Genomic DNA, 22,708 nt, shown 5'->3' with positions numbered 1-22,708 from the left:
GTTGCTCCAGTTGGAATCAGGCTAAAACTGGCCATTCACTGACACAGGTCCTACCATAGAATTGTGGAAGCAACCCCATATGGCCATTCCATGCCTGGTGAGAGTGTTGGGTGTGAGGTATTGAAGAAGCATCCAGCTGTGTTTATGTAGTGAGAAGCAAAATGCAGACATCTTCCTCTGAGGGTCAGTGGGGAGGTCAGGAGGTTTCAACAAATGATACACTCATTGCACATCTAGTTATGGGGACATAACCAGGGCCCTCTCCAATTCCCCATCCCCTAATCCCCCACCACTCCAAGAAGGCAGGGAGTATCTCTTGTGTAGGGGAGCGACAGTGAATCTATGCTAGGTCTGGGTGGGGGGGGGTGTTGGTGAAGAGGGAGGAAGGGGATGCCCACCTCTGCATCGGCATATGTCACCTGCGTATGTCACCAGCAGGATGCTGTTCTTTGTGTCTTTGGGTGCTGCAGTGTTTCTTGCCAAGCCAATCCTAACCCTGGTCCTTTCTCTCAGGAACTTCATCTCGGCCTCCTTGTACACGGTGTTGGGGCCTCTCTTGCTGGAAGAGACCAAGTGCAGGGCCACCAGGACACCTCTGCCCACCTGATGGCCAACACAGAGGCCAAGTGGAGGGAGTTGGGCTCCAACAGAAAGAGGATGCCGAGGTCCAACAGCTCTTTGGTGAGTCACTATCGTAATAGCTTCATCTGTGTCACTGCTGGGCCAATTTATGAAAGGAAGCAAATAAAATATTGTCCGAGTTTGGCAGAGACAGTCCCGGTTAATCCTCTGTCACACCATTTTTTCAGGGGCTTTTAAAAATGTCCCGGTTGCTCTCTCCTCCTCCCACTTTCCCCTTTCTCAGCTAATTTCAGCTCCTGAGGGCACCTGAGTTTGCAGCCCATCAACTCAGAAGTGGGGAGAGGAGAGGAAAGAAGGAGACAGGATATGGCCCTTCCCAAGAGGCTGAAGCAAAAGCAAACTGCTGTGCCCTTCCTAGCTTGTGCGATCTTCCTCATTAACAACTTTGGCCATCTTTACTGCCTTCTGGGTTGTTTGTCCACTTGTGTCTTGCTTTTCCCATCTATGAAATGTTGGGGGCTATGGGAGAACATCTCTGGATCTAAATATGGGGTGGGCCCAGTGGCCTTCAAGCCCAGAGTGCTCCCCAGAACTGTTATTAGAAATGACGTTTGCCTCTGAAATGTGGCAAGAAATGTCTAAATGCACCATAATTCTTTGGTGGCTAAATGTACTGAATGTGTTGGGATAGTCAGTATCCTAATCCATCTTCAATATCCCAGCCATGGCCTAAATTATATTGTGTATTATATTGAAAAGATTCGAGACAAACTGGATCTCAAAGGCAGTAGCTTTTTTCTTGCTGACAGAATTTAAACTTTATTTCTTGGACTGAATTCTAAAGTGATCAAATAATATTTGGAGGCATCATGTGCTTTCCTCCCCTTTTGCTTAGTCACTCTGTGGATGAGGGCTATTTTCTGTTGCAGGTGACCTTTGCAGATGTGGCGGTATATTTCACTGAGGAGGAATGGAAACTGATGACGAACAAGCAGCGACTTATGTACAATTATGTGATGATGGAGAATTACAAGAATGTGGCCTATGTGGGTAAGGAAGCTGAATTCATTGCCTTTCCTATGAAGACTGAGGTACCTTTCATACTACATTATCATGGCATTATGATTCCACTTTAGAATCATAGAATCATAGAGCTGGAATAGACCACAAGGACCATCTGGTTCAACCCCTTGCTATGCAGGAATACACAGTGAAAGCATCTCAGCCAGATACCACCCAGCCTTTGTTTAAAGACCTTCAAAGACCTTTAAAACCCTTCAAAGAAGGAGTGCTTTAGAAATTAATCATCATCATCATCATCATCATCATCATCATCACGAGACGCCACCATACTCTGAGGGAGTATATTCCACTGTTGAATAGCTCTTACTGTCAGGAAGTGCCTCCTAATGTTTAGGTGGAACCTCTTTTCTTGTGCCTTGCTTCTATTTTTCTGTCCTTTTTGAATTGTGGTGCCCAGAACGGGACACAATAGTCCAGGTGGGCTCTGAGAGTGGGACTATTACTTCCCTTGATCTAGACACTATACTTCTATTGATGCAGCCAAAAATTGCATTGACCTTTTTAGCTGCGGCATCACACTGTTGACTCATGTTCAACTTGTGGTCTACTTGGACTCCTAGATCCCTTTCACATGTAGTTTCATTCAGCCAGGTGTCACCCATCCTATATCTGTGCATTTCATTTTTCCGCCCTCAGTGCAGTACCTTACAATTCCCTGTGTTGAAATTCATTTTTTAGCATTGGCCCAGCTTTCTAGTCTATTAAGGTCATTTTGAAGTTTGATCCAGTCCTCAGGGGTATTAGCTACTCCTCCTAATTTGGTGTCATCTGCAAATTTGATAAGTATACCCTCAATTCTGTCATCCAGGTCATTGATAAAGATGTTGAATAGCACTGGGTCCAGGACAGAACCCTGTGGGACCCCACTAGTCACTTCTCTCCAGGATGAAAAGGAGCCATTATTGAGCACCCTTTGTGTTCGGCCAGTCAACCAATTACAAATCCATGTAACCGAGTGTTCAAAAAGGTTTAAATCACTTTAGAATGTTTCCTGGGGCGGGGGGGGGGGGGGGGATGGTCTGAAACCAAATTGAATGCAATGGGTCCTTGGTGCAAATATCTCAGACAAAAATCATTAGCATATATAATCTCAGGTCCTTGGCTCCGAATTTTGATTGTGTTCAAAAGCCAGTAAAGAGATAAGACAGAATTTAAAACCGATTTTGTACTTAATAACAGCCGCAAGGATCTCCCTAGCCAAAGCCTGGAGAAATGAGGAAGTCCCGACAGTGGATACTTGGTTATACAAAGCTTTGGAAATAGTGGAGATGGATAAAATTACAATAACACTAAGAGATGGAGTAGAAGAAGCAAATCAGATCTGGGACCCGTTAATAAAATTTTGTAAAGATAGATGGTCAGATTAAAAGGAATTTCTTAATAAGTTTTATTTAAAACTATCATTGTTTTTCTTTTTATTATCTAAATATATATTTTGAGACAAATTGGAAGAAGATCAGAATATTACAACATGTTTTGATAAAAAGGCAATCTTTTATATTTCAAGATCATATACATTTATTCAAACACAAAGCTATGGTATTGTGAAGGAATAGTAGCCATATCAAATTAAACGTCAATTGAGGAATATATTAGCACAGCTGTTAAGCTTGTATTTACATAGTTAATAAAGGGGGGGGGGGTTTAAAGGGAAATAAGTAGACAAAAGCTTACGGTTATTTTCTTTCTTTTTCTTTTATTTCATTTTCATTTCTGTACTGTAAAATTTAATAAAGATTATTTATATCAAAAAACAAAAAACAAAATCCACTGTACACTACAATCTGAGGGTGACACTCCCAGATGCAGCTCAGCAATAACATAGTAGAGTATGGAAGTAAATAGCCATATATATATATATATATATATATATATATATATATATATTGGCAATGCACTGACCACTTTTCACACTTAAATATATGTCACAAACACAGTTGATTTCATCGAAATCCTTGGAGGTTCTCTATCTTGAGTTGCAAAATAATACAAATATTTGCAAGCTCTCCTCTCCGACTTCCATCATCTTCAACATCCCTTGTATACACAACTCCTATCCTATCCACACCATTCTGCATGTGAGCTGCATACTGTATTGGTTTTGAGTCATCTCCTGGTGCCAAACAGCATGAAGGGACGTCTGCAGTTAGCTTCCATCATGCCTTGGGCTCTGACTCAAGACTCTATGGCAGTCTCACAGGATATGATGCCGCCTGTCAATCAAAGTATTTTTGCACATGTTTAATGGAATATTTTTTTCAACAGTCCTTTGTCTGAATATCTCCTTCCAGTGATTCCCTTAAGGTAGACCCCCTCCAATCTCTTCTTTGTCAACTCCTATAAGTAAATATACAATCGTTCCATGGATTTAGGGCCATAAGCAGCAGGGTCATGCTTAGGTTACTCACAGAAACTTTATTAATTTTATATCTAATTAGGAGGGGCTAATGAGAGCAAAATCATGGAGTAACACCCTCCTCTCTTAACTCTGGTTTTCAGTCTCATCTGTGCTTGTCTATCTTTACAGAAGAACACTTGAGTCATGAGAGAGTCCACACAGGAAAGAAGTCACATAAATGCCAGCATTGTGGGAAACATTTTCCTTACAAGTCAATCCTTGTCATACATCAGAGAGTCCACACAGGAGAGAAGCCATACAAATGCCAGCGTTGTGGGAAATGTTTTTCTCGGAAGTCATACCTAGTGGTACATCAGAGAGTCCACACAGGAGAGAAGCCATACAAATGCCAGCATTGTGGGAAATGTTTTTCAATGAAGTCAGACCTAGTGACACATGAGAGAGTCCACACAGGAGAGAAGCCATACAAATGCCAGCATTGTGGGAAATGTTTTTCTATGAAGTCAAACCTAGTGAAACATCAGAAAGTCCACACAGGAGAGAAGCCGCACAAATGCCAACATTGTGGGAAATGTTTTTCTTCGAAGTCATACCTAGTGACACATCAGAGAATCCACACAGGATTGAAGCCATACAAATGCCAGCATTGTGGCAAATGTTTTTCTTGGAAGTCATACCTAGTGAAACATCAGAGAGTCCACACAGGAGAGAAGCCATACAAATGCCAGCATTGTGGGAAAGGTTTTTCTTCAAAGTCAGACCTAGTGAAACATCAGAGAGTTCACACAGGAGAGAAGCCACACAAATGCCAGCATTGTGGGAAAGGTTTTTCTTCAAAGTCAGACCTAGTGAAACATCAGAGAGTTCACACAGGAGAGAAGCCATACAAATGCCAGCATTGTGGGAAAGGTTTTTGTTCAAAGTCAGACCTAGTGAAACATCAGACAGTTCACACAGGAGAAAAGCCATACAAATGCCAGCATTGTGGGAAAGGTTTTTCTTCAAAGTCAGAGCTAGTGACACATCAGAGAGTCCACACAAGAGAGAAGCCACACAAATCCCAGTAGTGAACTAATATTATTTTTGTCAATAAGGAATATAAAAAAATATATGTTCAATCCAGTGGTGCTAAGAAAAGGCCTTTGTGATTTTGCTGGTACAGTTTGTCTATCTATATGTCTATGTTTTAAGGTTATATTTTGTTAAGTTTGGGTTTTTATTGGTAATAGTACATGTAGATAATTACTTTGGGTTGTAAATTGTGGGTCATGGTATTGGTTAGGTAGTTGGGGGGCTGGGATTTGTTATATATGAGTTATGGGAATGATAGTTTTTGGAATTTGTGGGATGTTGGCTGAAGAAAGTTGGAGGTTCGTATTAAAAGAAAGGGCTAGTTTGTGGGGATGTCAATGGGGGCCTTGTTACCTGTGGGGCATAGAGTGTGGGAATTGGAGGTGGGGGCTATATTTGGAAGAGGGTGATATTTTAGGTTTTGGGGTTTTGATATATTGTTTGGACTGGAGTGGGCAGTTCTGGATTAAAAACTGAATTTCTATGTGTTCTCAATAAAGTTCTTTGCTGTTTCAACACACTGGACTCTTTGATACATAGAAGTTCTGAATTTGCGTAAACTGACCCATTCTTCTCTCCTCAGTCCTCAGCTCCATTCCCAGCCGTAAGAACAGCAGAGGCAAACACACACACACACACACACACACACACACACACACACATACAGGATACACAGATAGAGCTTTATTTACAAACTAGAGCCTTCCTTTCCTGCCTTCCTTTCCTGAGTCCAGCTCTGCACCTTGGGCTCCATTGCTGTCTCCTCAAAGGAAGAAAGGAGGGAAGGAAGAGGAGGCCGCTGAACCCCAGGCGCATACCTTCCTTTTCCGCAAAGGCCGCCAGCAAAATAAACAGCAGCATCTAGGCCGTGGCAATCCCTGTGCATGCTGAGGAGGGGCTTTTGGGTCCCTATGCACATGCACAGTCTCATTGCTGCCCTCACAGTCTGTTCTGAGGGAGGGGGGAAGTGGGGAGAGCCCTTGTTTATTCAGAGGAATGGCTGGAGGGTCTTCTGAGGGGTCCTTGGGGTTTTGTAAGAAGAAAGGAAGCCCCTCTTCTCCCCCAGGCTTCCTCTACCTCTTTCCTTCCCTGCCTCCTCTTCGGGGGATTTCTTGGGGCCCAGGTACTTGAGGGGTTATTATTAGAAGAGAGGGCAGGGGACCCTTGGACAGAGGCATGACCATGGAGGGGAGGGGGATCCAACAGTAAAAAGGAACCCTCCCTTCTGATGCCTACTTTGGGGACTGGTTTTGTGCCAAATAGAAAGCATCACACAGGATAGGGTTCAATAGGATTCAAAGCAACATTTTTTTTTTGGGGGGGGGGGTTTCCCTGGAGTCCTGTGGGGAGGGGCTCTGGGGTGGGAAGAGAAGAGTCTAGGCCAAAGCCAAGAGGAGGGAGATGGAGGGACCTCAAAAAACTCTGGCAATCCCCTGGCAACCAGGGAACTAGGCTTAGAGACCCACAGGATCTGAATTGGGCACCCCCCTCAAATACTTACCTTTTCCTTCACAATAACAATGTAGAGGAGGACCAACAGAGAGACCTACAGCCCCAAAAACACCCCCTCCCCCGGTTCTGGGAGCATACTGAAAGGGCCTTGGACCCCCTTGAAGAGATGTAATAATAATAATAATAATGATAATAATAATAATAATTACACCTTTTCTCAAAGGAATCAAAGAGGATTACAGTAATAAAATAACATACAATTTAAGAACTACAATTCAAATGTCAAAAACTCCAACCTTCCTCCCAATTAAAAAACATTAATCAACCCTTAAAAAGCTATTAAACAGCAAGAAAATTTAAATCATCCAAAACACAATACATTAAAAAGGTTTTTTCAGGCAAGAATTGGATCGTTTTCTAAAGGTGAGAGGAGAGGACAGGAACGATAGATAACAGTTTCCATAACAGTAATGATGGCAAGGTTAAGGATCCAGAGGAGGGAGAGGCCAGTCAATAGATCTCATCTAGTCTGGAAAGAGATCCATCTTAATACCCTTCCTAAAGGCTTCCAAGGTGGAAATATGACGGATCTCATCAGGTCGTTCTAGAGCCTGGGAGCGGCTGATGAGAAGGACATCTGGGTCACCGCTGAAAGTCTGGTCTTCTGGAGTTGTAGCAAGTTCTTCCCAGAGGACCTGAGTCTGCAATGGATTGTATGGGAGGAGGTGTTCCCACAAGTAGTCAGGACCCAAGTCATGTAGGGGTTTAAAGGTTAAAACCAACACCTTGTATCTTGCCCAGAAACTAATGGGCAGCCAGTGGAGGGATTTAAGAACTGGTGTAATGTGGGCAGTTCTAGAAGTGCCCTAACCAACCTGACTGCCATATTCTGTTCCAACTGAAGTTTCCAAACTTGGAACAAGGGTAACCCCATGTAGAGTGTGTTACAGAAGTCGATCTGTGACATGTCCAGCGCATGTACTACTGTTTCAAGTTCTCCCTGCTCCAGGAAGCGGGGCAGTTGGCGTATCAGCCGAAGCTGATAACAAGTTCTCCTGACCTTTGCATCCACCTGAGCCATTAGATGAAGTGATGAATGCAGGAGCACTCCCAAACTGCAGACAGAGTCTTTCAGGGGAAGTGTGGCTCCATCTAGAACTGGCTGACATAACTCCATTCCCGGATTAGGGGTCCCTATTACAAGTACCTCTGTTTACCTGGATTCCATTTGAGTTTGTTTTCCCTCATCCAGTCCATTACCACATTAAGACAGGCATTCAGAGGAGAGACACCATCCTTGGCCACTGAATCAGTTGGAGACGGACAGGTTGCATACTTGTAATGGTATTTCATTTCAAATGAATAAATGCATAGATGCATGAATAAAGAGATTGACTTCAGGCTGGTGCTCCTTGCCTGCAGCAGTGAGATGGGACCATTGTGAATTTAGGCTAATGCTGCTTACCTGAAGGTTTGAGACGTGACCATTGCAACCTGAGGCTGATGCTTCTTACCTGAAACATTGAGACTGGCCCATTGCTACTTCAGTCTGATGCTCCTTGGATGAAGGATTGAGACGGTACTATTGTGACTTCAGGGTGGTGCTGTTTACCTGAAGGATTGAGACTGGCCCATTACAACCTCAGGCTGATGTTACTTACCTGAAGGATTGAGGCGGGAGAATTGTCACTTCAGACTGGTGCTTTATACCTGAAGGATTGAGAGTGGTCCATTGTGTGTCAGAACTAGTGTATAAGAGTTCTGTCTTAAAGGGTAAAAATAGTAGGGTTTGGTTATTAAAGTAGGAGTTATGGTTGGAGTTCATAGTAAGTAGTGTAGAGTGATGGGTTATAGAAAGCATGTAATGGAAAATGATAGAAGGACAGATGGAGAGGCTTTCAGATGAAGGAGGGCGTTTGGAGAGAGGGATGGGGTTGCAGCTGGAGTCTGGTTATCAAGGAGGAGTGAAGCTGGCTTGGGAAGACTGCTCTTCAAAGTGAGTCAGTCTGGGAGAAGGGAAGGATAGACAACCTTGGTATCTATGCAACCTCCACTTTTGTTGCTTTAGCTTGGGAATTAGGGGCTGGCTCAGGGAGGGGTTGAGCAAGTTCCTTTGGACTTCAGACTTTGCAATAAGGTGTTAATGGATGTTTCTGCCTGGATTCATCAATAAAATTTCTTTTGTTTCAAGTGAGTTTGATTTTTGAGCACAGGACTGACTCTAGATCTCACATTGCAACTTCAGGCTGATGGCCCTTTCCTGAGAGATTGAGACTGTCCCATTGTGACCTCAGTCTGCTGCTCCTTACCTGAAGGACTATTGTGATCTCACCCTGAGGTTCCTTGCCTCAAAGACTGAGATGGGTCTATTATGGCTTCAGGCTCATGCTCTTTACCTGAAGCATTGAGAGTGGCCCATTGTGATCTCAGTCTGATGCTGCTTTCCTGAAAGATTGAGACGGGACTATTGTGATTTAAGGCTGGTGCTTCTTACCTGCAGAAATGAGATGGGACTATTGTCACTTCAGACCTGGAGGATTGATACTGGCCCATTATGACCTCAGGCTGACGATCATTGCCTGAGAGATTGAGACTGGTGCAATGTGACTTCAGGCTGATGCTCCTTTCCTGATGGATTGAGAAAGGACTATTATGACTTCAGGCTGATGCTTCTTTCCTGAAAGACTGGGAATGGCTCATTGTGACCTCAGGCTGATTCTTATTGCCTGAGAGATCGAGACTGGCCCATTGTGACTTCAGGCAGGTCCTAGTTACCTGAACGAATGAGACTGGCCCATTGTGATCTAAGACTGATGCTCCTTATCTGCAGGACTGACACTAACTCATTGTGACTTTGGGCTGATGTTCCTTCCCTGAAGGATTAAGATGGGCTTATTGACTTCAGGCAGGTGTTCCTTACCTGAAGGATTGAGCCTGGCCCATAGCGACCTCAGGGTTATGATCCTTGCCTGAAGAGATCACAATTGTCCCATTATGATCTCAGCCTGAGGCGCCTTTCCTGAAAGATTGTGACAGGACTATTATGAGTTCAGGCTGGTGCTCTTTACTTGAAGGATTGAGACAGGACTATTGTGATCCTTACCAGAAGCATTGAGACTGTCCTATTGTGATCCCAGAATCATAGACTCATAGTTTAAGGAGAGATCTGAAACAGGACGTGAAATCTGAATTGAAGACAGAATTAAGAGAAATCAAACTATCTCTGGAGGAAGTCGCTAAAGAAATAAGTCAAGTTACCAAATGAATTAAGAAATTGGAAGAAAAGTCTCAAATATTAGAAGAAAACTGCTTTTTTTAATTCAAGAACAGGAAATGCAACTGGATGCTAAAGCATTGGATGATTTAAAACAAAGGGAAAACTCATTGAAAATAAGAGGACTAAAGGAAATCCAACATGAAAACCTCTATGAATATCTTGTTCCAGCGTTAGCTGATTATATGGAGATCCCCTATCAGGATTTCATTAACGATGTCAACAAAACTTTCAGGATTAACTCTCAGATTGCAAAAGGCAAAAGCCTACCCAGGGACATTGTTATTTCTCTTGTGAGGAAAACAATACGGGATGAACTTTTATTTTTGAGCTATGAAAGCCCTTTGGAAATAGAAGGTTGTGCGATAAAAATCTTTAAAGACATCCCGAAAAGAGTTCTTCAAAAAAGGGGGAATTACAAATTCATAAGAATGAACCTGAATAAATATAAAATTCTTTATAAATGGGAAAAGCTGGAGGGAATCTCAGTAAAGTGGAACCAAAAATGGTTCAAACTGAACATGGTTCAGAAAGCGAAAGATTTCTGGATTAAATATGGCAAGAGGATTGAAAAAGGACCTGGAAGAAGAAATGACAAAAGGAGTGATGATATAGACCAAAGCAATGAACAAAATGGGAATCTAAACGATTACATGGAACCAGGACAGATTGACAGTGAAGAAGATGAACAGGAAGTTAATCCAAATGTAGAGGAAGAAATAAAAGATGATGATAAGAGGAATGCGACAGAGGAGGGAGAACGAATAGAAGAGGAGTTAAAGGTAAATATGAAAATATTAGACCTAATAAAGGAGGAAAGAAGGGAAACTAGAAACCCCAACAGATTTGAATATGGACATTTATCATGGAATATAAAAGGAGTAAACTCATCTATAAAGAGAAAGAAAATATATCACTATTTAGGGAAACTTAAGAAAGATGTTGTCTGTTTACAAGAAACCCACATAAGGCAAAAGGATATTAGATTATTAAAGAACAAGAAATTAGGGAATCAACAAAAAAGAAAAAGGGGATTGTGGTGTATGTAAAAGAGACGATTACAGCAAAGGAAGTGTTCAATGATGTAAATGGCTGTTATCTTGGGGTTGAAGTGAACCTTCAGGGCAAAAAATATTATTGGTTGGAATATAGGGCCCCGAGGTAAAAAAAGATCAATTATTTCAATCAATATATAATTTAATGACAGACTTAGATTACAAAGAAATAATAATGATGGGGGACTGGAACACTGTAATTAACCCTTTACTGGACAGATCTTGTAGTAAAGCCAGGAAAAAGAACCAAGGAAAACTCCCCATGTCCTTTTTCAAACTGATGGAAAATCAAAAACTAGTAGATGTTTGGAGACATCTCTATGGGGGGGGGGGGGGGTCAAAGATTACACCTTTTTTTCTGACAGACATAAGACTTTTTCTAGGATTGACTTTCTTTTAGCTACTAAAACATTAGTTGTGCAAATTTAGGAAATGGAAATTTTACCAAAATCTTATAACCATGAAAGTTAAGAAAGCTAAAACGTCATTTAATTGGTCACTGAATGAAAAACTATTACAATTTCCTAAAAATGTAGAGAAACAGACTCTTTAATGGTATTTTGAAGAAAACGTGGGGAGAAACACTGATCATATAACAAACTGGGAAGCGTCGAAAGCCATGTTAAGAGGTTTTTAAATAAAACTTAATGTGGAATACAATAGAAAAAGCCAAGAAAAGACTCACAAAATTCAAGAAGAGCTGAAGGAGAAGGTAAACGCTCTCCAAAAAACCCCAACTGATGTAAAGACAAATAAAGAGATTAAACTCCTACAAAAACAACTCTCTATAATGCTAATTGAAGAGATGGAGAACAAGCTTAAATATCTCAGATTAAATAATTTCCAACAGTCTAATAAACCGGGGAAGCGATTATCTTATAAACTTAGAGAAAAGAAAGAAAGGAAGATGATAATGAAGATCCAAGTTGGTAAGAGGATGGTCACAGAACAAAGCAAAATAAAAAAGGCTCATCATAAATTTTATGGGAAATTGTATAACCAAGAGGAAGAAGATTTGGACAAGATGAATTCCTATTTGCAAAACACCGAACTACCATTTGGGGGAGACGTTTGTATCACAATTGGCAGTTTGAGGCCTTCAGGGGAGAGAGAGAGACAGAGGGGAAGAGTGGAAGGAGGTCCTGGAGGGAGGGGGCCTTGGGAGATATAGGGCCTTCCTGAGATATTCAGTGTTCGCTTCCTAACAAAGGGGTTTCTGGCCTCATAAAGGATTTGGGGCAAACTGGATCTGAAAGGCAGTAGTAGCCTTTCCTCTTGCCAATGGGATTTACAGTGTATTCCCTGGACTGTATCTCCCAGCATTCACAGGGCCAGAGAGAGGAGGGTCCTGCCCTGAATAGGGCTGCCATTTCATGGGTCTTAGGCTCTGGGAATGTGTGCCTTTGGCCAGTGTCCATGTGGCTGGGGCTCCAGGGTCCCTCTGTCCCTCCTGCCTTGTTCCATATTAACTGCAGGAGGAGCCTGTGAGGGTGGGGCAGGGGGCGGGGTCTTCCAGCTCCTCTGCCCCCATTGGCCAGAATGAAGAAGAGGAGGAGCTTCTGCCTCTCTATTTAGCTCTGCGCGCAGAAGAGGGAGGGAGGGAGAGAGCGAGCAAGCAGAGGGACAAGGCCTTGAAGTAGTAGGTTTCACTACTGCGCTGAGGCCTCCAACTGCCGAGGTGGAGGAGGCCATTTAGTGTTCCGGCAGCCATTTTGTGTTCTGGTGGACATTTTGTGCTGCTTGTGACTGTGGGAAGTAATGTTCCAGAACCTTCTCTGAGACTCAGTTGAACAGAAGTAACTCTTTCTCTCCTGAGGCTCCAGAGTCAGAAGGAGGCCAGGCTCCTTGGGCCAAAAGGAAGGAAGTGTGTCTTTTGTGTCTCTTTTCTGAGAGGGTTTTCTTATTACACAGCTCTGCTCCTTCTGGGGAACGTGGGTTTTAAAGGGATTAGAAATGGGGAGGATAGTTTTAATATAAGACTTATTATTATTATTATTCACAAACATTGGACTTTGGCTCCTATCCCTGTTTTTAATAATTGTTTTAATAACTGAAAAATACTTTAATGGCATTTTATTTTGGATGGGAGTGCCCATTCTGCCCTCCAAGTCCTCCGAAGAGATGGCCATCCAGCCAGAGACTCCTCCAATGCTCTTGAAGGTAGCGTATCCCATAGATTTGCCAAGAGGTCATGGGGCCCACAGTCCCATGGGAACCGGTCCTTACACCCCACTTTGGGGAAGGAGACCCCCTCAGCCCCCTGGGCTATTTACTACTAGGAGCTACTATGGCTGGGACTCAGAGGACTAGTTTCCTAGGCATCACCTTCTGCCCTCCATTGCCATTTGCCATGTGGTCTATTCCTACTATATGCTCCTTTAATGCTCTTTAATGGATGCTCTTAGTGAAGGGGCTCTTAGAGTAGGGGGTGAAAGGGGGTGACCCCAGGAGTGACCAAACCGGGGGACACCAACCCCAGGGACCCCACTGATCTGGCCCCATCCCCTGCCAAGGTGGGAAAGGCTTTACATTCGGTGTTTCTTCAGAAAACCAAAGCAGAGGAAAAGCTTTCTTTAACACTTTAACTCTCACAAAAGGTATGAACAGACACACTCCTCTCCCCCTTGAACTGGGTCCTCTCCGTAAGACTGTGGTGGGGCAGGAGTGGGGCTGTGCCACAGGAGAGGATACCAATTCAGGGGGATTCAGAAGACAAAATGCCAGCAGCCGCTTTGTACTCCTGCACCCATTGGGAAGGGAGTATAGCTCAGTGGTTGGAGCAGCTGCGTTGCATGGAGAAACTCTGAGGTTTTGTCTTCACAGCCTCTCCCTCCCTTCGCCTGACCCTAAACTAGCCCTGGAGAGTCACGACTGGCCTTCCCTCTGGACCCATGGCTCTATCAGGGGAGAGACCCTCAAGGAGGGTGACCAGATGACCTCCCCACAAAAGAGGACAAGGCACTGGAAAGTGGAAGACGTTCAAGGAAAATGGAGGGCATGACGAAGTAAAAGCTAAAACACATAGAGAAATGTACATTCATGCTTCTTAGTCATGCTCAAAATGGATGACCTTTTGGGACTCCTCCTGGACAGAAGGCTGAAATGTAGGACATGTCCTGAGAAAGGAGGACATCTGCTCAGCCTGCCCTCAAGGACCTTCCTGCATATAATCTGCCTTCTCTGCTTCCCCCTGAAAACACCTTTCCTGCTCCACAAAGTCCTCCAGCAAGACTTCCTCTTTCGGTTTGGCTCAGGAGGAGTAGGCAAAGCAAGGCCCCCCAGAGATTGTTGGACAGCAGTTCCCAGCATCCCCCACCAGAGCATCCCTCAGACCCCTATGGAGCCCTCTCTCCTGCTCCAGGGGAGCCTTGGCATCCCCACAGGACTCAGGACAAGGCAGTCTGCCTGGGACCAAAGAAAGAACAATTCTGTCCATAGGATCCCAACAGTTATAAGCTTGCAAGGTGACATTATAAATGACTAGATATTTGCATGTACATTATTAATATTCCCATGACTTCATTTAGTGTATATTTTAACAGTCAACAATAGAGCCTTCAATTTGTTTCCCTTCAATCAGCTCTTGTACATAAATTGTACCAAAAGAGATGCATCTCATTCTGGGAACCAGAGTCTCCAACAGTCCTGCAGCTGGAACCATATCTCTCTCAGTTCCCCAGTTGCTCAAGGTTGTTCCTCAACAGTAGGGACTCTGTAGTAGGACTGTAGTAGGGACCCAGTCTACTGCTGTCAGTCCCATAGATATTGATCTGCTCATTTTATTTTGATTCTGTGCTGCCTAGGTGTTGAAAGGAGTGGTTTGATGGGGAGAAAATATTAATATCTTTTACTATTGATTGTAATGAGGGAGAGGGATCAGGTTTCTACTTTGTATAAAAGCACCAGGATAATTTTTAGGTGTTGTTAAGGTTTGGAAATCCTGTTTGGGGTCCCTTCTGACTTTGGGGCCCTTTCATCCTCCATTTTGGGTTCCCTGAAGGCCTCAGACTGCCAACTGCCAAGCATGAGGCAGAGGCAGCCATTTTGTGTTCTAGCGGCCATTTTCTACTGCTTATGACTGTGGGAATAATGTTCCAGAACCTTCTCTGAGGCCTCTTCAGTTGAACCGAGAGGTTCCTCTTTCTCTCCCTGAGGAGAAGGAGGCCAGGCTCCTTGGGCCAAAAGGAAGAAAGTGTGTCTCTTTGTGTGTCTTTTGTGTCTCTTTTCTGAGAAGGTTTTCTTATTACACAGCTCTGCTCTTTCTGGGGAACATGGGTTTTAAAGGGGATCAGAAATGGGAAAGATAGTTTTAATAGAAGCCTTATTCTTCTTCTTCACAAACATTGGGCTTTGACTTCTAAGAGGAGGCTAGTCCCCCAAACAAGAAGCTCCTTTGGGAGGTTTTAAAAGCCTCCCCAGTTTTCTTATTAAGAGATTTTCAGGCAAGAAGGAAGCTGACTGACCAGACCATTTCATATGACCAATATACATAGAAACAAACAAGAACAACAAAAATAAGGATTAGACAGATAAGCAGACTGCTTTTTTTTTTTTTTAAGGAAAACCATTAAGTCGGTAAAAACAAGACTTTGGTGCTTCTGCCCTTTTACAACTGACTCAGGCTGTATCTGCACTGCAGAAATAATCCAGTTCTAAATCCAGTGTGTTAACTCTCCTGGCTCCATCCTATGGAATCCTGGGATTTGTAGTTCGTTGGGGCACCAGAGCTCTCTGGCAGAGAAGGCTAAGTGTCCCAAAGGAAAAAGCCCAGGATTCCATAGCATTGAGTGTTTAAAGCGGTGTCAAAGTGCCTTATTTCTGCAGTGTGGATGCAACCTTCTTGGGAAAGGGGCTGATGATGGAGAAAAGCACTGAGGACATCTGGACTTTTCAGCAGATGATATGATTATTTATTTATGATGCACTCATTTCACATCTAGCTACGGGGACATAACCAGGGCCCTCTCCAATTCCTCATCCCCTAATCCCCCACCACTCTAAGAAGGCATGGAGTATCTGTTGTGTAGGGGAGCTGCAGTGAATCTATGCTAGGTCCAGGGGGCTTTGTTTGGTGCAGAGGGAGGAAGGGGATGCCCACCTCTGCATCAGCCCAAAGGAGACATATGTCACCTGCGTATGTCACTAGCAGGATGCTGTTGTCTTTATTCAACATTATTTCCTGTTCTTGATCAGAGTCTGATTTACAAATACCATATTGATTTTATCCATTAGGAAGAGCTTTCTTAATTGTCTGTAAAAGAACCATGAAAGATCATTACCCTGATCATTAGGATCTTCTCGTGTCTTTATTCTATAACCAGTTCTATCTATTTGCATTCATTCTTTATAGGAGATCCAATTTGTGTCCTTTTTTGAATCTCTGGTCTCTTCTCTCAGGAACTTCATCTCGGCCCCCTTGGACACAGTTTTGGGACACTTTTTGCTGGAAGAGACCCAAGAGCAAGACCACCAGGACCCCTGCCCACCTGATGGCCGACACAGAGGCCAAGCGGAGGGAGTTGGGCCCCAAGAGAAAGAGGATGCAGAGGTACAAGAACTCTTTGGTGAGTCGAAGTCCTTGACTATTACTTTCATCTGTATCACTGCTGGGCCAGCTCTTGAAAGCAAGAGGGGAACATACTCTCCCAATTTACCAGAGACAGTCCTGGTTAATCCTCTGTCAGCCCACTTTTTTGGGGGCTTTTAAAAATGTCCCAGTTGCTCTCTCCTCCTCCCACTTTCCCCCTTCTCAGCTCACTTCAATTCCTGAGTGTCATTCAGTTTGCACCCCATCAACTCAAAAGTGGGTAGAGGAGAGGAAACAAAGAGGCAGGATATTGCCCTTCCCAGGAGGCTGAAACAAAAGCAAACTGCTGTGCCCTTCCTAGCTTGTGTGATCTTCCTCATAAACAACTTTGGCCATCTTCACCGCCTTCTGGGTTGCTTATCCACATGCGTCTTGCTTTTCCAATCTGTCAAATATTGGGCGCTATGGGAGAACATCTCTGGATCTAAATATGGAGTGGACCCAGTGGCCCTCAAGCCCAGAGTGCTCCTCAGAAATGTTTTTTAATAATGACATTTGGTTCTAAAATTTGGGAAGAAATGTCTAAATGCACCATAATTCTTTGGTGTCTAAATGTACTGTATGTGTTGGGATAGTCAATATCCTAATCCATTATCAATATCCCAGCCATGGCCTAAATTATATTGTGTATTATATTGTATAGTATATTGAAAAGATTCAAGACAAACTGGATCTCAAAGGCAGTAGCTTTTTTCTTGCTGACAGAATTTAGAGTTTATTTGCTGGACTGAATTATAAAGTGATGAAATAATATTTGGATGCACCATGTGCTTTCCTCCCTTTTGCTTAGTCACTCTGTGGATGAGGGCTATTTTCTGTTGCAGGTGACCTTTGCGGATGTTGCAGTATATTTCACTGAAGAGGAATGGAAACTGTTGACGAATAAGCAGAGACTGATGTACAATTATGTGATGATGGAGAATTACAAGAATGTGGCCTCTGTGGGTAAGGAACCTGAATCCATTCTCCTTTCTATGAAGACTGAGGCCCCTTTAATGCTTAATTATCATAGTGCTATGCTTCCACTAGAATTACAGAATCATAGCGTTGGAATAGATCACAAGGGCCATCCAATTCAACTCACTTCTGCCATGCAGAAATACACATTCCAAGCATCATCCAGCCTCTGTTTAAAGACCCCCAAAGAAGAAGACTCCACTAAATTCTAAGGGAGTATATTCCACAGTCGAAGAGCTCTTAATGTCCCAAAGTTCCTCCTAATGTTGAGGTGGAACTTCTTTCCCTGTGGCTTGCATCCATTGTGGTGTCTCCTTTTCTCTGTAGCAGCAGAAAGCAAGCTTGCTGCATCCTCAATACGATGACCCTTTCCGATATTTAAACATGGATATCATATCCACTCTTAACTTTCTTTTCTCCAGGGTAAACATACTCAGCTCTCTAAGCTGCTCCTCATAGGGCTTGATGGTTTCCAGATCCTTCACCATTTTGGTTGCCCTCCTCTGGGCATGTTCTAACTGAATTGTGGATTATTCCAAGTGAGGATTATTCCAAGTGAGGCCTGACCAGAGCAGAATCGAGTGGCACTATCACTTCCCTTGATCTAGAAACTATACTCGTATTGATGCAGCCAAGAATCACATGGGCCTTTAGGAGTCCTAGATCCCTTTCAAGCGCAGTTTAATTGTGAAAACAACATCCTGTAGAATATTTGAATTTGTAGTTTAGTGAGGCACTATTGGAGAGACACCAAAGGAGAGAGGCCTTGGGGATTGGGAGACAGCCACGAACCTGACAGATTTTAAGAACCTGTTTGAGAGAACATCTGAGAATCGTCTCAAATCTTTGTTTTCAGACATATTTAGGGGTTCCATTAAGCAGTTATGAGTAATATTTGTGAAGGGAGGAAAGGGGGACACAAAACCTGCTTTTTCTCTAGGTTTTCTTTTCCTAACTGAGCTTGCTTAGTTCCATGGTTGATTCCAGAGGCCCCTTATTACCCAAAATGCTGGAGTCTGGGGAGGACACCCACAAGAGCTATACTTTTAGGAGAATTTGGTACTTTGTTGAAAGCAGATATATAGTTTGGTTGGGTCAAGAGCGACCTCGGGATTCATCCCAACTATACCAGGCCCGGAAGCACAGAGAACTTCAAAGGCATTTGAAATAGGTTTTTATGTTTTATTTAGGGGGAAAGCAATATACACACATATACAGATATAGGTGTTCACACACACACGCAAAGACTAGTAACAAAGGTGGGAGTGGTGAATGGTGTGAGGCTTTGCTAATGGTAAAACTTTACCTAGGTGGATCTTGATTGCAATTGCTGAGGGTCCAGAATTGTGAGAGAAGTCAGTAACTCCAATGGCAAGTGGAGCTGGCGAGTGTAGTGAGGTGTTCAGCAATGTAAAGCGACAGACTGTCTGTCTGTAATTGGACTGACGTCGAAGAACAGTCAGTCAGGGCAGATATTTATACTGTAATTGTTTCTTGGGGTCAGAAACCGAGTGTTCAAAAAGGTTTATATCATTTTAGAAAGATTCCTGGGGGAGAGAATAATTTGAAACCAAATTGAATGCAATGGGTGCTTGGTGGAAATATCTCAGACAAAAAGGATTAACACACCGGCTCTTGGTCCTTCTTGGCTCTGAATTCCTATTGCATTCACAAGCCAATACACAGCGCAATCTGAGGGTGACACTCCCAGATGCAGCTCAAATGTAACATAGCAGAGTATGGAAACAAATATCCAGATACAGATATTGGCAATACACTGGCCACTTTTCACTTAAAAATAAATCAGAAACAAATTTGTTTCATTTAATTCCTTGGAGTTTCTCTCTCTTGATTCGCAAAATAATACAAATATTTGCAAGCTCTCCTCTCTGACTTCCATCAACTTCACCATCCCTTGTACACACAACTTCAATCCAATCCACACCAATCCGCATGTGAGCTGTATACTGTATTGGTTGTGAGAAAACTCCAGGTGCCAAACAACATGAAGGGACCTCTGCAGTTAGCTTGCATCATGCCTTGGGCTCTGACTCAAGACTCTATGGCAGTTTCACGGGATATGATGCCACCTGTCAATCAAAGTATTTTTGCAAATGGTTAATGGAATATTTTTTCAACAGTCCTTTGACAATCTGCTTCCAATGATTCCTTCATCAAAGTTCCCTCAATCTCTTCTTTGGTAGCTCCTATGAGTAAGGATACAATCATTATATGGATTTGGGGGCATCTAGAACAGGGTCATGCTCAGGTCACTCACACCAACTTTATTAATCTAATCTGAAATAGGGAGGGGTGAACGTTGGGCTAAATCCTGGAGTAACATCTTCTATTAACACTGAGATTGTCTTGTCTGTCATTTTCCTTGTTTACAGAATCACTTGTCAGTCATGAGAGAATCCACACAAGAAACAAGTCACATAAATGTCAGCATTGTGGGAAAAATTTTGCTTACAAGTCAATCCTAGTGGCACATCAGAGAGTCCACACAGGAGAGAAGCCATTCAAATGCCAGCATTGTGGAAAATGTTTTGCCTACAAGTCAGTCCTTGTAATGCATCGAAAAGTCCACACCGGGGAGAAACCATACAAATGCCAGTGTTGTGGGAAATGTTTTCCTCAGAAGTCAAGCCTAGTGACACACCAGAGAGTCCACACAGGAGAGAAGCCATACAAATGCCAGCATTGTGGGAAATGTTTTACTTGGAAGTCAGACCTAGTGACACACCAGAGAGTCCACACAGGAGAGAAGCCATACAAATGCCAGCATTGTGGGAAATGTTTTTATTTGAAGTCAATCCTAGTGACACATCAGAGAGTCCACACAGGAGAGAAGCCATAAAAATGCCAGCATTGTGGGAAAGGTTTTTCTAGGAAGTCACACCTAGTAACACACAAGAGAATCCACACTGGAGAGAAGCCACACAAATGCCAGCATTGTGGGAAATGTTTTCCTCAGAAGTCAAGCCTAGTGACACATCAGAGAGTCCACACAGGAGAGAAGCCATACAAATGCCAGCATTGTGGGAAAGGTTTTTCTCGGCGGTCACACCTAGTAACACACAAGAGAATCCACACAGGAGAGAAGCCATACAAATGCCAGCATTGTGGGAACTATTATTCTCAGAGGTCAAACCTAGTGACACACAAGAGAATCCACACAGGAGAGAAGCCATACAAATGCCAGCATTGTGGGAAAGGGTTTTCTTCGAAGTCAGTCCTAGTGACACATCAGAGAGTCCGCACAGGAGAGAAGCCACACAAATCCCAGTAGTGAATTAACATTATTTTTCTCAATAATGAATACAAAAAATATATTTTCAATCCAGTGGTGCTAAGAAAAGGTCCTTGTGATTTTGTTTGTAAGCTTTGTGTGTCGATATGTCTGTTTGTGTTCTAAAGTTGTATTTTGTTATTTTAAGGTTTTAATTGCTAATAGTATAGATAATTACTTTGGGATGTAAATTTGGCTGGAAACTGTGGGTCGTGGTATAGGTTAGGTAGCTCAAGGGCTGGGATTTGTTATAGATGTGTAGAATAGTTATGGGAATGATAACTTTTGTAATGTGTGGGATGTTGGCTGAAGAAAGTTGGGGGCAGGTATTGACAGAAAGGGCTAGTTTGTGGGAATGGCAATGGTGGCCTTGTTACCTGTGGGGCATAGACTGTGGGAATTGGAGGTGGGGGCTACATTTGGAAGAGGGTGGTGTTTTAGGTTTTGGGGTTTTAATGTATTGTTTGGATTGGAGTGGGCATTTCTGGCTTAAAAAAGATTTCTATGTGTTCTCAATAAAGTTCTTTGCTGGTTCAACACACTGGACTCTTTGATGCACAAAGTTCTGAATCTGCCCAAAACTGACCCTTTCTTCTCTCCTCAGTCCTCAGCTCCATTCCCAGCCGTAAGAACAGCAGAGGCAAACACACACAGTCACACACACACACACACACACACAGGGTACACAGAGAGAGCCTTCCTGTCCTGCCTTTCCCTCCTGAGTCCAGCTCTGCACCTTGGGCTCCATTGCTGTTTCCTCAAAGGAAGGAAGGAAGGGGAGGCCGCTGAACCCCCAGAGCATACCTTCCTTTCCCACAAAGGCCCCCAGCAGAATAAGCAGCAGCAGCGTCTAGGCCCTGGTAATCCCTGTGCATGCTGAGAAGTGGCATTGAGGGGGATGTTGCAGTTGCCCAGGACTAAAAGCCTAGGCGAATCCAGCAGCAGCTCAAACACCAGTTGTGTCAGATCCGCTAGGGAGTCTGTTAAGGAACAGGGCAGACAGTAAACCCACAGAATCCCCAGACTTTCCCTAGTCTTTAAGCTGAGGTATGTACATTCGATGTGGTCCATCATACGGATAGGTATCCTGGGCAAAGCAAGATTGTCTTCATGGACCAAAGGCACTCCCCTTACCTGCTCACTGAGGGAGAACCCGGCTGGTAAGGCCTGATCCCAGGTGGCTGAGCTCTCATCACCCAGCCAGGTCTCCGTGAAACAAGCCAGGTCAGCCTCTTGGTCCAGTAGGACATCACGGACTATGTGCATTTTAGTTTTGACTGACCTGGCATTACACAAGATCAGGGAAAGGTTCTGTGGTTGGTTTGGTCTGCTCTCCAGCCCTTTTGGGAAAGCAGGGTGAATGGAAGGGGAGAGAGAGATCTGTCAGGGCCCTAATTGCAGCCCCTCTTGCAACACAAAAAGCAATACTTTGAAAAAGGAGCAGCTTTTATTGAAGAAGAAGATACATGTAATAGAAGTCACTTTTTTGTCAGGAATTAAAGAAGATATAAATATATCCCTTTTACAACCATATGAATCCACCCCACTCCGTTTACCAATAAAGCTAATTAATTGGATAGCCCTTTCCCGCAGTGTCCTCCCATCCGGGATTCTGGCACCTTTTCTAAAAACAATTAAGCTCTCATGTGCCTTTTCTCAACCACTGCACCTGTGACCTTGGACCACAGAACTCAGCCACACAACAGTTTAATTAATATTATGGCTTAACTATATATATAGTTAATAAATATATATCCCCATCAATCCCAATCTAGTATGATACCATGTGAAAAGATAATAAGCATAAACCCATAGCAACATAATAAAATATAAAAATACCAATAACTCTCTAGGTTCCCCCTCCTTTTACAGAGACAGTCTTTTAAACGCAAGCCTCTGTTAGAAGGATGATTCCCACACATTCCAGTCCTAGCAAAGAAGCACATTCTTTAGCCATGATCTCCCTACCTCTTTCTAGCATCTTCTATTAAAGCAC

The 22,708-nt window shown here is 43.3% G+C and overlaps 2 protein-coding genes across 2 annotated transcripts in view; one reads left to right on the top strand and one right to left on the bottom strand.

The window, feature by feature from the left end:
* The window catches only part of LOC149284958 (uncharacterized), a 130,126-nt gene that overhangs the window by 25,386 nt on the left and 82,032 nt on the right, over positions 1–22,708 (bottom strand). The window lies entirely within an intron of this gene.
* LOC149284960 (uncharacterized) lies at positions 1,538–20,761 on the top strand. The gene is made up of 5 exons (XM_089495936.1): positions 1,538–1,632; positions 4,193–4,939; positions 8,531–8,543; positions 20,070–20,218; positions 20,303–20,761. The coding sequence occupies exons 1-5, from the start codon at positions 1,563–1,565 to the stop codon at positions 20,710–20,712; spliced, it is 1,389 nt and encodes a 462-aa protein (XP_089352062.1). The 5' UTR covers positions 1,538–1,562; the 3' UTR covers positions 20,713–20,761.

This window comes from Sceloporus occidentalis, unplaced genomic scaffold (genome assembly GCF_023333645.1).
Source record: "Sceloporus occidentalis isolate IW3139 unplaced genomic scaffold, rSceOcc1.0.p SCAF_86, whole genome shotgun sequence".
In the NCBI taxonomy this organism is placed as follows: Eukaryota; Metazoa; Chordata; class Lepidosauria; order Squamata; family Phrynosomatidae; genus Sceloporus; species Sceloporus occidentalis.
Note: the sequence above shows the minus strand (reverse complement) of the source record. Positions and strands in the feature narration are given on the sequence as shown.